At 45.2% G+C, this 15,676-nt stretch overlaps 1 protein-coding gene across 2 annotated transcripts in view; it reads left to right on the forward strand.

Moving 5' to 3' along the window:
* LOC142568068 (AP-5 complex subunit mu-1-like) overlaps positions 1 to 15,125 on the forward strand; it is a 244,330-nt gene extending 229,205 nt beyond the window's left edge. For both annotated transcript variants that reach the window (XM_075678152.1, XM_075678151.1), the window contains 3 exons: positions 330 to 448; positions 12,076 to 12,172; positions 14,971 to 15,125. In XM_075678152.1, coding sequence (XP_075534267.1) covers positions 330 to 448; positions 12,076 to 12,172; positions 14,971 to 15,056 — 302 coding nt within the window. In that variant the 3' untranslated portion in view covers positions 15,057 to 15,125. The remainder of the gene's footprint in view (positions 1 to 329; positions 449 to 12,075; positions 12,173 to 14,970) is intronic.
* The last annotated feature ends 551 nt before the right edge of the window (positions 15,126 to 15,676 follow it).

The raw sequence follows: 15,676 nt of genomic DNA on the forward strand, positions 1-15,676 counted from the left end.
CCTTTCTTCAATTGAACTAAAATGGGTGTTTCATGTGTTGCTCTTAATAAACTGTAGCTGTTAGGTAGTGCTCGTCTTGCGCACATTGTGGTTCTTGCACGCTGATTTTCAAATATGTATTTTTCAAGTCATTCTCAGTTTTTCACGAATACTGGTGGGCTCTCAAGATTACATGAAAGTCTCGGTGAATGTGCTGAGCTTTTAGGAGTCTATAGCGGCTGCACACAATAATAATTGACATAAGAGAATCAGTCAATGGTGTATATCTCCCCCCTCCCCTTTTTTTTGACAGAGGTTAATTGCAGTTGATGTTCATTCTGTCCATGCAGGTCAAAAGTTTCCAGCATCTTCTCAGGAAGTCTCACTAACGGGCACGGTCCACTTTGAGGAACAACCAGCAGACATCAATGCTTCTATGCTCTGCACGGGCCTCACGTCTTACGTACAGGTCAGCCTGCCTTTTGCTACTTTAAAGGTGGCAAAGCGTGGCTGGCTGGCAGCTTTGCTACCTAGCTATTGAAGTGAAAAGCTGAAATCATTTGTCGGAACATACACAAACCATTAATGGCCTGAACTGCAACAAAGCTGTAGTCATATTTTGCCACAATTTTATTTTTCATTTCTTTGTGCTTTGATGTTTCATATCATTTTTCACTTATTACCACCTTAAGGGTTTGCAGGCATTATTTAAGGGCAGGCAGGCGCTCTGCGCACCACCTGCTGCTCCCATCTCCCATCGCAAGTACCATATGTTGCTGCTTATAACCCACGCCAAAAATCTTTAAAATTTAGCATAAAGTCAGGGTGCAGGTTATATGCGAATTTTGCCTTGAGGTATGGCTTCACAGCAATGAAATTTTGCCTAGAAGTAGGGGTGTGCGAATATAACATTTTCAGTTTTGAAGTGAATTCGTAAAATAAAAACCAAGTGTGAATTGAATCGTATCGAATCGAACCGAACATTTTTTGAATATGAATACTACTGGTTTTGCAAAAATTCAAACTTTTTTACTAGCCATAGGTATAAAATAAAGCAAGTTTATTGCATAGTGACTAACGTACAAAAAATTATGCTTTGTGTTCAACAAAACTCTATAGTACAACACTTTTGCTTGACAATATCATAAATGTAGTTATCTAATGTTGTCGTGATGGAAAGATAGCTGCTCGACACGTTCGGGGAGTAGCAGCACCCTCCTGCATGTCCCAATTCCTTTATATACCTAAAAGAGCTGCTCACTGGACACTTTAATGCCTGGTATTGGCAGGTACTCTATCGCAAGCTGAGCGAACAGTGGGTTCCATGCTTACACCACCACTCGCATAGATCTTCTTCTTCATCCAAAATTTCATTATGCACATATGTTTCTACCTGTGCTTGTGGCATTGAAAATTGCTGCTGGTGGATGAACTTGTCAAAGTCTTTTGACAGCGCTGACGTGGAAGGTTCTTCTTGGAAGTTTTTTGTTGTTGAGAATGTACCTAGGTTCCTTGGCGTTTAAATTTTCATTGCTTCTTCTAAAGCCTGGTCTTTAATCTAGTTTGCCATTGAAGAATACTAGTAGTAATCAACCACCTTAAGAGGAGGGTCTAAAAACATTGCCAAGCTTGCTACTTGGTCAAATTTGTAGTTTGGAAACAATGCTTTTAGGCGCTTAGCCAGATTAGCAGCAGACACAGAGGCTTCCACCTGGTGGCTGGTGTTGTCAAGGTGCATGAAGAGGCAGCGCAGCACAGTGTGGGCACTATAGCTTATAGTATCGAGTAGCCATAGGCACCAGCAGGGACCCTATGACAGTGCCCCGTTATTACTTTGGTACTCTTTACTGCACGGCAAATATACTTCACCGCAATACCGTACGCATGCTTCGCCACATAACAGCTGTACTGCGGCAAAGCTGACCTAATAGAACCGACAAAGCAATTTTCGGGGATTCGAATATTTCGAGTAGTAAGGTGTCTTTCGAATCGGACTGAATACTTATCGGTGACAAATGTTTCTGCCACTTTCGGCTTTCTGCTTGTTTCGGGGTGGTATGGAGCTGATGCTATGTGCTTTATTCTATTTAAGGTGAAGAACCGTTGCATCTCTGATAAAACTAATCCTCTCCCATTGTTAGAAACCAACACTGGCGGTATGCCAGAAGTGGTTAAGCTTGAATGTAGCAGATTTATGGCTGCGGAAGTAGGCTGCGATGGCATTGGTCTAACTTATAGCTACTTGGAGAAGATATCCACTATGATCAAAAACAGGTTGTTCACCAGCTCAGTAAAATTGATGTGGATGATTTTTCACGATTCACGTGGGTGTGGCCATTTCTGCGTGGCACTGCTGGTGGAAGGCGGCTGTGCCTTTGGCGTGTTTCACAGGAGCAGACCTTGGCCTCTATATATCAGCACCCAACCAGGCCACCACAAGTGACTACAAGTGCAGTGCTTTATCGCAGTCATTCCTGGGTGGTTAGTGTGAAGGAGAGTCATAGCTTCCTCTCTAGCCATTGTAAGAATCACTAGCTGTGCTCCCCACATATGCAACCTCGGTGCGTTGATAGTTCCTGCACACAACTTTTGTAGGGTTGAAAGTCTGGGCCTTTTCATGATGCAGTATGTCCTCTTTGCAGACCCTTGTAAACTTCAGAGTGTGTGCAATCTTGCACTGCCAGCTCGGCTATCTTCTCTGTACATGTTGGTGATTTCCATAGACCTTCAATCATCAAGATGTCGCCTGGTGCCGCTGGCTCATCAGAATCCAAACCAAGGGGAAGTCGGCTGAGTGCATCAGCATTTTGGTATCTTCTTGCTTCTCGTTACAATAGCTCATAGTCGTCAGTGTCAGTGCACCAACGAAGCATCTGCAGCAACAGAACTTGCCATATCTGCTTCCTAGGACACACTATTCTGAGGAGTGATTTGTGGTCAATTATTATGAGCACACACCTACCAGTAATGTACTCATTAAAGTGCATCATCACAAACACAATTACAATTCCTCCTGTGTCAAGTTGTTAGTAGTTACTCTCTGAGTGTACTTGACACAAACGCAGCAGATACTTCATGTACGTTTCCGTCCAGCTGTGCAAGGACTGCTCCTAGCCCATAAGGAGAAACACGGCAGCTCAACATCAGTGACAAGAGTCGTTGTAATGTGCAAGGATTGTACACTCACGCAGCACGACCTGTCTGTTGAAATCACCCTTATGCAAGACTTTCCATCTCCACTTGGCCTTTCGGTACAGCAGGCAATAATGAGGTTCACAAATGGATGCTTTGTTGTGGAGGACCACCCGTATAAGCTGATACAGTAAAACCTCATTATAACGAATGTGAAGGGGGGTTGTAATTATTTTGTTATAACCATTAGTTCGTTATGACCACCATACATTTCTGTCCACAATTTGCAAGCAAGAGAGGATGTACTCACCACCAAATCTCACAGCAGCTCACAATGCGAAAAAGAAAATGGCCATCGCACGGAAAAACCAAGGGAAAGAAAGACAGCAAAAAATTGCTACTTTATTCATGCCAAACGGCTCATCACTGATAGATCAACAGCACACCAGCTGGCGGCTCACTCCGCAGAAAAAAAAAGTCCTTGATAGATTTTTGCCGCGACTTCTTCAGGCGAATGACGGCTCTTTCAGCTGCAGCCGCTATTTCGAGCCTGCCCTCTCCGTCATCGTGAGCGCCAAAGAAGCGGCGCAGCAGGTCTGCCACATCCAACGCTTGTTCAGGCATTGCTACGTCGGCTTTGCCAATATTAGGCTCCGGCTGTCGTCGACACATTCGTCACTGTTGTCATTAGGCACCCCCGTCACCACTCGTACAATTTCCACCTCCGTTAGCTCTTCCATTGTCACTGCGTCAGCATCGGCACTGACGTATGTGCAGAAGGTGTCACAGTCGGGTACAACGCTGGCATCAAGGAGAGCCTGCCACGACGCTAGGGCTTGGTCGCCCACGGCACCCTTGTTGGTGGCGGCACCAAGATCTCTGCTGTAACCGTTGCTGCTGATGCCAAATGAGGCATGCCAGAAGCAATTGGGGATCGTGCTTGCCGGTACAGCCATCCAAGCAGCCTGTAGCATCTTGATCGCCATGTACAAGTCGATCGTAGACTCGCGCTTCATGCTCATATTGAACAGAATCTGGTTGATCACACGTGTGGCCCTACTTAAAGTTCATGATAACTCTTTGGTGGTTGAGGGGTAGCACAACTGCAGTGCAGTTTGGTGGCAAGAAGCATAGCTCGATGTTTTTTAGCACAGCGGCAGTGTGGCGGGCCACGCAGTTGTCCAGTACGAGGCGTATCTTCCGGTTCAGCTTGCCCAGCCGCTCGTCCCACTCCCGTAGCCATTGTGCAAAAATTTCTCTTGTCATCTAAGCCTTACGGTTGTACACATAACTCACTTGGAGCTTTCGTTTGCCTTTGAAGCATTGTGGCGATGTACTTTTGCCGACCACGAGGGCTGGCACCTTTTCGGACCCATCCATGTGTTGGCACAAAGCAACACGATTACGCGGACCTCGGTCTGCTTACTGCCCTGGCAGCGTTCACCATTGAGGGCCAAGGTATTTTGTGGCAGCATCTGGTAGAACAGGGCTGCCTCATCCGCATTGAATGAATAATTGGCGCTGTATTTTTCTAACAGCTGTCCAACATTTGTCTCCACCCACACCACTGCAGCTTCGTGGTGACAAACAGCGCTCCCTTGCTGACAGCCCTTCCAACTATGTCGTGGCGCTCCTTGAAATGCTGCAGCCAGCGGACACTTGCCACAAAATCGTCGTGCCCCATGATGCACGCAAAACCCCTCACTTTGTACTGCAACAGTGCCCCACTCACATGAGTGCCGCTTGTTCTTGTGTCCAAAAACCACTTGAAGACTGCCTTCTCTACAGCTTCAAAAGCGCGGGCTCACAGCTTTTTTCCGTCGCCTTTTACGTCACGTGTGGCAGCACTGGTGACACCTTCTTTGCTGGTCAAAATCGTTGATAGCAGCTCAACGCCATGCTGAAATCTTTGGTCACTTTTTCTTCTTCATACTGGACTCGACTTTCAGCATAGCCACCTTCTGGTTGACTGATATCGTTTTGTGCTTCCATTTGCCATCGTTCATCTCCTTTCTGGCGGTGAGAACTCGCATGGACGAACTGATAGAAACACTAATATTGGGTGCTATAACGTAAAACTATTCCAAACTTTTCTATTCCAAATCTGCAATAAGCCCACCACGATTGGTCAAAAACTTTTTTGGACCACCCACACTTCACGTGTCTGTCACGCGACGTCACGGAAACCGTGATAGCTCCCCATCCTATGGGACGTGTACACACTGATGATGCATAATTTGACCGAACAAAACAAAAATAGTTATTTCTGATTTGATGCCTTTTTGCCATTAGCCCTCGGCTATTGGTCAAAAGTTTTCGGGCTGCACCCACTTCACCTGCCTCTCACGTGACGTCACAAAGCCACAAGAACTTACTGCGTCAATGTGATGCGTACGCGTTAAAGATTCATTATTATGCCAAACAAAACTGAATTTTCTTCTGAATAGCCGCAGGCTGCCTCATTCCGAAAGGAATAAAAGATGGCTGCCACCTATTGCTCTGGCACTCGCTACTCGCCCCTGCCGGAGAGCATGGGTTTATTTGTGTGTAATAAAACTTTTTGTGTGGCCGTGTAATGTTTTCGAAAACTTTCGGCATGTTTACGACCTCATTTTGCCAACTCTTCTTTGCTGAGAATCTGTTTTAGCGTCGTTTTTAAGCTTCCGCTGCATGCCGTCGCGATTGTCGACGAGCCACGACAAGCTAAGTAAGAGAAAGCGGACCAATTGCAGACGTCGGCACCACCCTCTTCATCCGGTTATCGATATTCAGTGCAGTGGCTTGGCCCCATCGAATCCCTCTCCACTTGAGCCTGCTCCTCGCCTTTTGTGAGCCAATTAGGTAAGACAAGCCACTCAGTGCAGGCAATGTTATTCGTCTCTCAAACAAACAAAAGTGACCTCCTATGAACGAGGTGAGCATTTGATTGGTTTGTTCAGAAAACCCTGCGGATGACCGCCCGATGCTTGTGTCGGCGGTTACACAAGTTTGACGTCAGGAGATTGGAATAAAAACATATTGGAATAGTTTTACGTTATACGGCCCATTGTTGATGTGTATGGAGGCAATGACAAACAACAAAACCATAGTCGGCGCCGCCGCACGCACAAAGCGGAAGAGCAGGCAGGTGCACCAGTTCTATGGATAAGGGGAGGCCGGGAGAAGCATACGAGAGACGCGAACGTCGCGCGCAATGAAACATTGACCTGACATGCACCAAAATGGTCAGTAAATGCTCGTTGTGGAAAAAAACAATTACCGACGATTACGTTACATCCTAATGCAAACTTTTAGTCCAGCTCTTCAGCTGTTTTGACTTTTCTGTATACTGAGGCAAATAATTCGAACAAGACATGTATTGGCACTTATAACTTTTTATTCTTCACTTCTTCAAGGAACACTCCACTCCGAGTTCTTGATTGTCATGAAGGTAGCTTCATGGTCGGAGAAATAGATGGATATATGCTAGACTTGCTGCACCAATGCGTGGTTCGGCATAGTGCACCTCTGAATTCTGGCAGCGACGGTGTTGGGCCTCTGCTCGGGCAGCTTGTTTAGCAGTAGCGGCAGACGAAAGACTTCCACTGGTTGCCTCGCTCATGGCTCAGAAAGAACTGGCTGAGTATAAACTACTTATATAGGCAGACGAATGATATTATAATATAAACCATCTGTGAGCCTCCGACAGTCTGTCTGGTGCGGAACATTTCGCATCAGCCGCCGCAAACGGAGCTTAGCTTGGCGCAGCTGCCTTGCTTATCGGGAGATTGTGGGAGGGGGCGCGTGGGCGCATAGGAACATTGCGCGGTGAAGAGATGGCAGTGACTGACTGACGCCGCTGACGCTGCTAGTGAGTTAACTGAAGGCAGCTTTGCGTTTGGGCTTGGGAAGCACGCACCGTGATACGCTGATACCGAGCTGGTGCTTCGGCAACCGGAGAACACCACGCGCTCTCGCGCAGTCGCCGCCACAGAGGAGAGGAGGGGTGAAGGGGTACACGCAGTGGCGAACGGCGGCGGCTATGCATTTCGGCTTGGGCAGCAGCACATCATCGAGATCAGCCGCCCCCGAGCTGGCGCTCTGATTGCTGCCGCACATCGGTGGCATTGGAGGAGGAGCGAACAGAGCAAGGCTTGTGCCGTGCACGAGAGATGGCACCAGGAGTGCGTGCAGCTAGAGCAGCATGCTGGCCCCGGCTACGGAGCTGGTTATGGCAAGGCATGACGGTTCCGCGAAATGCAGGAATGGGTGCCAGAGAGTTGCGTTCTAGAAAAAGGTTCGCTATACCCATTGCAAGGAAATTTTAGCTTCATTAAAATGAGGTTTTCATTACATGGGCATCTATTGAAATTTCAAGGGGGATCACGATTGCTTCGTTATATCCATTAGTTCGTTACATCCTGTTTCGTTATAACAAGCTTTTACTGTACATGCCTTCATGGAATGTTAAACATTTCACTTTTTAACCAGAGACATTCTCTGAGTTAAGGTGCTTGTACGATGTGTTTCCTGTTTGCAATGGGACCTCTTTCTTGCAACAAGCCCACTGCTTTTATCTTAGGGCAGTGAATAGTGCAGAAGTGTTCATGCTCTGTATACACACATGCACAAACAAATGAAATCACTAGTTAAAGGGACACTAAAGTGAAAAATGATTTCTTCTGCATCAGTAAATTACCGTTTTACAACACCAAAAGCACCACTCTTACAACGATAAGACGTTTGGTAAGCCAGAAAAAGTGCAAGAACGAAATATGGGTGGCGACGCCTACTCAAGTTCCCGCACCTGGGGGCTTTGACGTCTTGGATTTTGATGGCATCCTCTAGGGCCTACTAATTACATATAGCAGTACAGATTGACTACATTGTGTTCTAAAGGAACCAAATATTAAACATGGCAAGTTTCGGGAACCTTTATTCAGCCAACGCGGCCCAAATGCGAAAACATACTTTGGAATCCCCGACATCACGCTCACGTATTGGCGCTGGGGTTTCGGTGCGAAATTCAAATACTGATACTTGAAACTTCATTTTCTCATCTAATAATCAAACTATCTTTTTGAAATGACTGCCTGCAGGGTTCTCAAACAATGCTGCATTAGTCTAAACTGATTTATTGTTTCGCTTTAGTGTCCCTTTAAAGGGGTCCTGAAGCACCGCTAAGGCTTGGTGAAAAAACATAGTGTGCGGATAGCATATGCTGCTGGGAACATCTCGGCCAAGTTTTACTGTCCTACGTGGCACGTCGAGCTCGCAAGCGGAGCGCAAGGTCGCCTTTCTCTTTTCAACAGAAGCCTACTCCTCATTCTCTTCTGGTGCTTTATTTCATAATAAAATGGATTCCCATAAGCAGCTGATATTGGCCAATAGCTGACGTCAGTCAAGAAGGGTGTTTGGATCAGTGTGCTTCTTCCTAATGTTATTGGGATTATTTATTGACGAATTTCAGTACACAGGCTGAAGTAACCAAAAATGTGCTTTCGAATTTTGATAATAATTACGTACTTCCAAAAGAAGCCGACTATCATCTGCTCATGTATCGTATTTACATGATTGTAATCACGTGTGAGAGGGAAAAAATATCAAAATATCAAAAATATCAAAAATATCCAGAAAATATCACATGTGACAGGGAAAAAAAAGAAGAGCATACCCATGGGCGCATTCCTTAACGAAAATTTATTAGTAGCTGGCATAGTCACTGGACTACTCAACCTCACTAGTGCTGCCATTGTCATTGCTGCTACGGTTCCACAGCACACCGCCGTCCAGCGAAATTCCACATTTGCATACATAAGTGCATTTGCATATATACATAAGTCCACGCCGAAAGCACCCAACCAGACAGAGCTGTCAAGGAGGCTCTTTTGACATGGCCGGTTGGCATAAGTTCGTGATCTGCCGCCAGCCACACGTACTCAAGGCGGAGCAGGGCCTTAAAATGCGAATATCAAGGCTTGTCTCATGACCATGTCACACGTCACTGGCAGGGACCGATCATGTGTTTTGGCGACATATGCCGCAAGCTTGGCCTTCAGCTCCGAAAAGCGCCCCGACTTCGGCCCGCGGAAACCTCTTCGGTTGCCGTCACAGGTGAAAATTTTGCTTCGCTGCTGTCGCCACTCTCGCACCACCCATTAAGAAATATCAAACTTGCGGCCCGCTGTGCAGTTATTTGTTTCTTCAGCGTAAAGGATGGCAGCCCTCTTCAACGCCACTGAACGAGCGTTGAATGTTTAGTGGACTCGTAGCACTCATGACGACTGAGGAAGCAGGGATGTAGCACGTGGCCTGCAGTCAAATTGAACGCATGAAACTAAAGAGCTACAGGGAAAGAGAAACACGCGAGTCACAAGCGGTGTCTGCTCTTCCATGAACTGTCGATACTACCCACAAGAGCCGCTGTTCTGAGGGTGCCACCGCAAATGGAACAGCGGCACTTCCATGAACTATCGACACCCCCACATGAGTGCTGTGTGCACTGTAAAACTCTAAAAAATGTTAAAGAACCTTTCCAAAAAGCAAGCAAACATAAAATTGGAACTACGTTGTAGCTCCCCTGATATTTCGTTGGTCTCGCTTTTTTTTTGCGGTGCCATGTTTTGGTTTCGATTGTGAGTCGTCCACCCCCCCGCACTTCAGATTTTCACATTTTAAAAAATAGGCCGACTTACTATCGTGTAAATACGGTACTCTTGGCTGCAGCCGCCTGCTTAGAAATTAAACTTTGGCCACCCAGCCTATCGGTGTCGTAGCCAGAAGGGTCTCACCAATTTCGAGTAGTTTGAATGCTCAACTAGCCTTGAACCATGCAAAACGTATAAGGTTAGACTACATGCACACTTGCCAGTACGCACTCACTCTTGGCCACATCTAGTTATATGCCTTGGAAGGCTAACTGATAGCACTTTAAAGATATGCAAGTTGGATGTGGCTACTATCCTTCGGTTAAGCTGGTGAAGGACAAAACCAGTCCACACCACGTATCATGGTCAGACTGTAGCATATGAGCTCGAGCACGCACTCAAATCCCGTTGTGCACAAAGCAAACACTGCGCATATGCACCATTGTTGCATGTAGCTGTGGTCTTCTACATAGCGTAGGTTAGAGCATTGCATGGGCCTGACTTTCCGGCCCGGCCCAGGCATACATTATGAAGCCTAAGCCCAGCGCAGGTGTTCATTACTAAGTCTAGCCAGAGCCCGCGTGTGCATGAGCGGGCTCGGTCTCTAAGTAAAAGGTATTGTCCTGATGCAGAACAGGACGTGCAGACAAAAGACGATGACGAAGAAGTGTTCTTGTAGCTGGAGCCCTTCAGCCACCATGTTCTAGTGTCAGCTGGTGCCTTCAGCCTTCGCCTTGCATAAACAACATTCATGCTTGTCTCTGCCTCAAAACAATATCTTTATTTGCAGATTGCACCCTATGTGTCTGCCTCACCTTCTCGGGGTCTATCAGCTGCAGTGTATAAGCAACAAGAGACCAGAATATTTGTTTCTTCCCATGAGAAACAAATATTCTGGTCTCTTGTTGCTACAGCTGATAGGCCCCGAGAAGGTGAGGCAGACACATAGGGTGCAATTTGCAAGTATTTACATTATGTGGGCATGCGCATCAGCTTCAAACAATGTCAGACACAGCATAAACCACAATGCCAAAATAAAAACCTCTGAGCAGTGGCAGGCTATAGTGCTCAGCAAATGCCCAGGTCTGGGTTGTCCGGCTGGTGGAGGACACTGCTACAGTTCAAGGCCTGGCCTGCATCTGATGGAAGGGAACTTTACGGGACTAGCCTCCCGACCCCTCCGTTCCCCTTTTGAATCCAGCAGGGACTTTCAATAAAGATGTTTTGTTTCTCGCTCCCATGAGAACATCAGTTATCTGGCCCATTGCCTGTGCTGTTATTTTTCTGCTGGTGTGTATGCACCTTGATGGTTCGATTTGGTCCTATGAAGTCATTTAGCATGCAAATATATATGTATATATATACAAACAGGTAAATTCTGAGCACACAGCATAAAATAAATGCTCAAGTAAAATGAGACATGCCTTGCGTTAGGACTAAAATAATGTAGTATTGAGAGTTCTAATGGTGCAATTGCAGAAGTGCTAACAGGGAAACGGTTTGAAGAGCGATAGTTTGTATAATTTATATTTTGTTATGTGGAAACAATGTTCGTTCTTGTAGAAAAAAAAAACAACTATAGCTCAATCTGTTTTTCTATTTTCTTTGCTCAGGTACACAAGAGCCAGCTCTTTGCTTGTGTCACCTCAGCTTGGCACAGAATGCATTGCACCATGCAGTGCATAGTGCTCGCTTGTGCTCGAAGGCACTACTTAGGCCCCTTAATGAGCGGGCCCAAATCTGGCCCAGGCCTGTGGCTTCAATACCGAGCCCGTCGAAAAATGCTTCGAACGGCCCGTGCAGCACTCTAGCATAGATACCGTGGCCGCCGCAGTGTGCAGCCATGAGTCCACTGGCTGAGCGCACTGCAGCTCACCGAGGACAATCACATTTAGCTTATGTTTGGCGTGTCGTAGGTGCCAAAATTGGAAGTAGTGATGTGTATGTTAACATCCAAAATCAAATTTGAACTGCACGCTATAGTGACATATAGAAGGCGGAGCGTTGTGGGCACACTTTGCTCTGCCGTAGTCATTGCAGTACAAGGCATTGAAGAAGGAACGAGAGCATAGAGAAGGTAGTGTTTGATTGCCAATAACTTCACTTCTGCTGAACGCATTAAAGTACCTTTTGTATTTCTGAAATAGCCTATTTTAACTTCAAAAGCATTTCTTCTTTCAATAAAAAGTGGTTCAGGACCCCTTTAAGTGCACTCTGAACATCAAAGAAACTATAGAAGCATAGTCACGGTAAATCACAAGCTCGCTCAAGGCTGAGCTCCTTTTATGGGCTCCTTTTATCTTGCCAGTTTTTCAGCAACATACTATTTGGATTGCAGGTCGAGTTCCGAATGTCGAATCGGACATTGAGTGGATGCAGCCTTGACGCCAAGTCCATCTTGGTTACACCTCTGGTCAAGTTCAAACTGCTTGTTGGTGAGTACCGTCCTATATTAGTGCTGCTTTCTGCCACGCACAGGCTAGAACAAAGTGGTCTGCCCAAGTATACCTTAAAGTAGCAACTGGGACTCTAGGAGAAGCTAGAAATATTTTGTGCTGGGATTACCATAACCTTAGTGTCCATACTGTGTTTGCAATAATATGTTATAGTTGTATTCGTGTACTGATCCTGCTACAGTCTTACATGCAAATCTAGCAGTATTAAATAAATAAATAAAAATAAGTAAGTACTTTTCACATGGCGAGTTCCTCAGAGAGAAGAGCAAAGTGCTGTGTAAAACACTGGCACTGTGGTAGCACAAGAATGACATGGGACAAAATGGTCTGTCTGGCTGCATAAGCCTTTTATTCTCGCTAGGCTAAAACTGGCCATGAGTAACAATGCGCAGTTGTGGCAAGTGCAGCAGTACTTGGCATTTCACAAGCACACTCTCGGCCTGCACATCTCATGCATTCACACATTGGCATGAAGAGTGCTGCAATTATTGTGGGGTGAGCTTTCTTTATTGCACCTGCATGTGCATCACTCTCTTCCCTGTGTTGAATGACCGCACATTAATGTACATTGTGACCTAGGGCATTAAGCCAGAACTGAACTGAAAAAAAAAAAATAATAAACGCTATTTTTTGCACAAACAGAAACTAAACCAGGACACTGAGATTTTTATCATTCAGAAATGGAATCAAAAAGAAAAATAACAGTTTTCGGTTCAGGTTCCCCACTTACTTGGGAGCTTTTTATCCATGCATTGCCTGCATGCCTGCACTTGTAGCTTAACCATGCCACCTCATCTGCAAATGCACATGACCTTCTAATTATTTTAAAAGTGGCAACATCATTAGTATGCTTTTCAACATGCTGTGTTGGGAGGCAAGTATGTTAGAAATACACTTGTGAGTGTTTGAAATTGGTGATTTCCAAATAGTCCTGTATATATTGCTGAAATGAAGAAGTGATTCCCAGCTGGGCATTTGCTTTTCATCACCCTTGTATGTTAACTGAAGTTAGAAATTATGTTTCTGAGATACGTCTCCATAATGTAATTTTTTGTAACTCCGTGTGACCTGAAAGAAAGTGCATGCCTTTTCTTTTGTTAGTTCATCCATGTGCTTCAGGAGTACTGTCAAGTTCTTGTGCAAAATAAATTATTGCTATTTTCCAGTAAATATCTTCAGGTTATGCAAACAAACATAAAGCAGAGTGAGAACCAGAATGAACGGAGTTTTGATTTCGCACTCTGCTGCTGACCCTTGCCTGTTTCTGCTACAAACAGAGCTCGCAAACTAAGTCAGCACATGCTTCATTCTTTGGCCTGTCAAAGTCACATGCATGCAAACTGTTTATTCTTCCTTGATACCTTGTATTAGGTGGCACTGGGACCTTAATTCGTGTAGAAAGCATTCGTTCACACTGTTGTTTGCACTCAAGGTGCATTCATGCTTGCAATAGACTGGAGTCACACAAACTGCCATGTCGAATGCATATCTACAATGTAGCATCACAACACAAATATAAATGTCTCTCATGTACCTGTCGTTTATCTCAAGTAAGTGAAAATTTATGTCCAGTCTGACACTCCAGTTGCTGTGTTCAATGCGGACATGTTTGCGTCTTGCTGCTTTGCTTTTCATTATATGTAGTTAGGCTCTAGTCACGTGGTTCCATGCCGATGCTGTTGCGACAATGTCGAAATCCTCTGTGGCAGTGTCTGTTCTGGCAGCATTGCTTCTGTGGGAGAAAAAGTGGCAGTGGCCCAATGGCATCGTGACCTCACTTTGTGGGACACCGCACGCTCACCAAGTGGCTTCTTATTTCGATGTACTGCTTCGACTTGCCATTGATTGGTTGAGCAGCTTTGCAACTCTAGGAGCATACCCAAAAAATGTAGCAGCAAGAGATTTGCCAAAACGTTTGCTTTTCAGCCATTTAAATTCACTTTGAATTTTTTGTAGTGTACACTAAAGACGTCCTCCAGGGCTAAAAGCTGTCGTTGGCAGCTTGACTGGTCCCAGGAGGCATTGTACGTGCCAGTTGGGAAAAAGAACAATAAAATACACAATAAACAGTCTCTCCTACTCCTACTATAGTTACAAGCATTTGCAGTAAGAACCCAGAAAAGTGTACTAGATATACATTCCTTCAATATGAAGAATATGACAGCATAATAAGAAACTAAGTTGGTATTCCTATTTATTACTACCTTTTTGTACAACAGTGCCTCAACATTTCCTGTACATCCCCCCCTTTATGCAATGCCTCTAGGGGCCTGTAATGTATATCTAAATAAATAGAATGAATGACAGTACTTCAAATACAATTCACATATGTTACAAGAATAATTAAGTATACATCTAAAAAGCATATTACAGTAAGAAAATGGCAATAATGTACAAAAAAACTGGCAATAATAAGATATGTCAAAGGAAATGAATACTGCAGTAACATCAAATGAAACAAAAGTAGGAGCTACCTATCATTCATAACTTTAATGTGTGACTAAGTGGCTAGTGTAACCTCTGTGACTTGCTGGTATGACTGCACCTTATGGCTCTGTTATCGTGTGCTTGCATAGCCCCTTGGAGGATGTCACACGTTCAAAATCACTCTGTTGGCACAGTCGGTCCCATAAATGGTCTATTTGGGCGTCATTCATGGGCTCAGCTTGACAATGTGTACTTAAGAAACTTGCTTGTCTGTTGAGCACCAAAATTTGGCATTCGTAAACGTCCGAAGAACAAAGACTAAAGAAAATGTACTTTCTCATTTGCTACAGATCATGAAGTTGAGTCGTCGGAGTATCGCATCTGGAACAAGTTTGGAGAAGTGCCCTTTGCCACACCAGCGGTGGCTCTGGACTGATCTCAAGAGTGATAACTAGTCAGATGAAGTGTTTTATGATATCATAAAATGAATAATTTTGAAATTTCTGCAAAACTTGTCAGTCAGAGGGTGTGGAATTGCAAACCTTACCTTATACTTAAACATACCATTTACAACATTGTAATAAGATTGTAGCAGGCGGCGCAAAGAGGTAGCTGCCATAGCCACGGTTTATTTAGGCCAGCCAGCCATGGTGCAGCGGGATCTTGGGAGCGGCCGATACCGCGGCTGCTCAGGTTGAGCGTGCTAGCGTGTTCTGTTGTGCTACCTGCACGAGAGTCCATGTTCTGTGATTCAGTGGCCTATTTTATCTTGTAGCGGCACGACTATCACCTCCAAAGCAGGTGAAGAAGATGAAGAAGAAGATGGGCTCACATGCAAATAGCATGAGAATAGAACACGCTAGCATGCTCGACCTGAGTGGCTGCGGTGTCGGCCGCTCCCGACACCGACTGCTTTGGAGGCGATAGTCACAGTCCTAGTGTGAAGCGCTTAAAGCCCAATGGTAAAGGATTCCAGGTAAAGTGTGCAAATGGTGTTGTCGTTGGTAATGTCGGGTTCACACAATCTGAGAGACACGTACCAGGCAGCACCAGCAG

Source organism: Dermacentor variabilis, unplaced genomic scaffold (genome assembly GCF_050947875.1).
Source record: "Dermacentor variabilis isolate Ectoservices unplaced genomic scaffold, ASM5094787v1 scaffold_16, whole genome shotgun sequence".
Lineage (NCBI taxonomy): Eukaryota > Metazoa > Arthropoda > Arachnida > Ixodida > Ixodidae > Dermacentor > Dermacentor variabilis.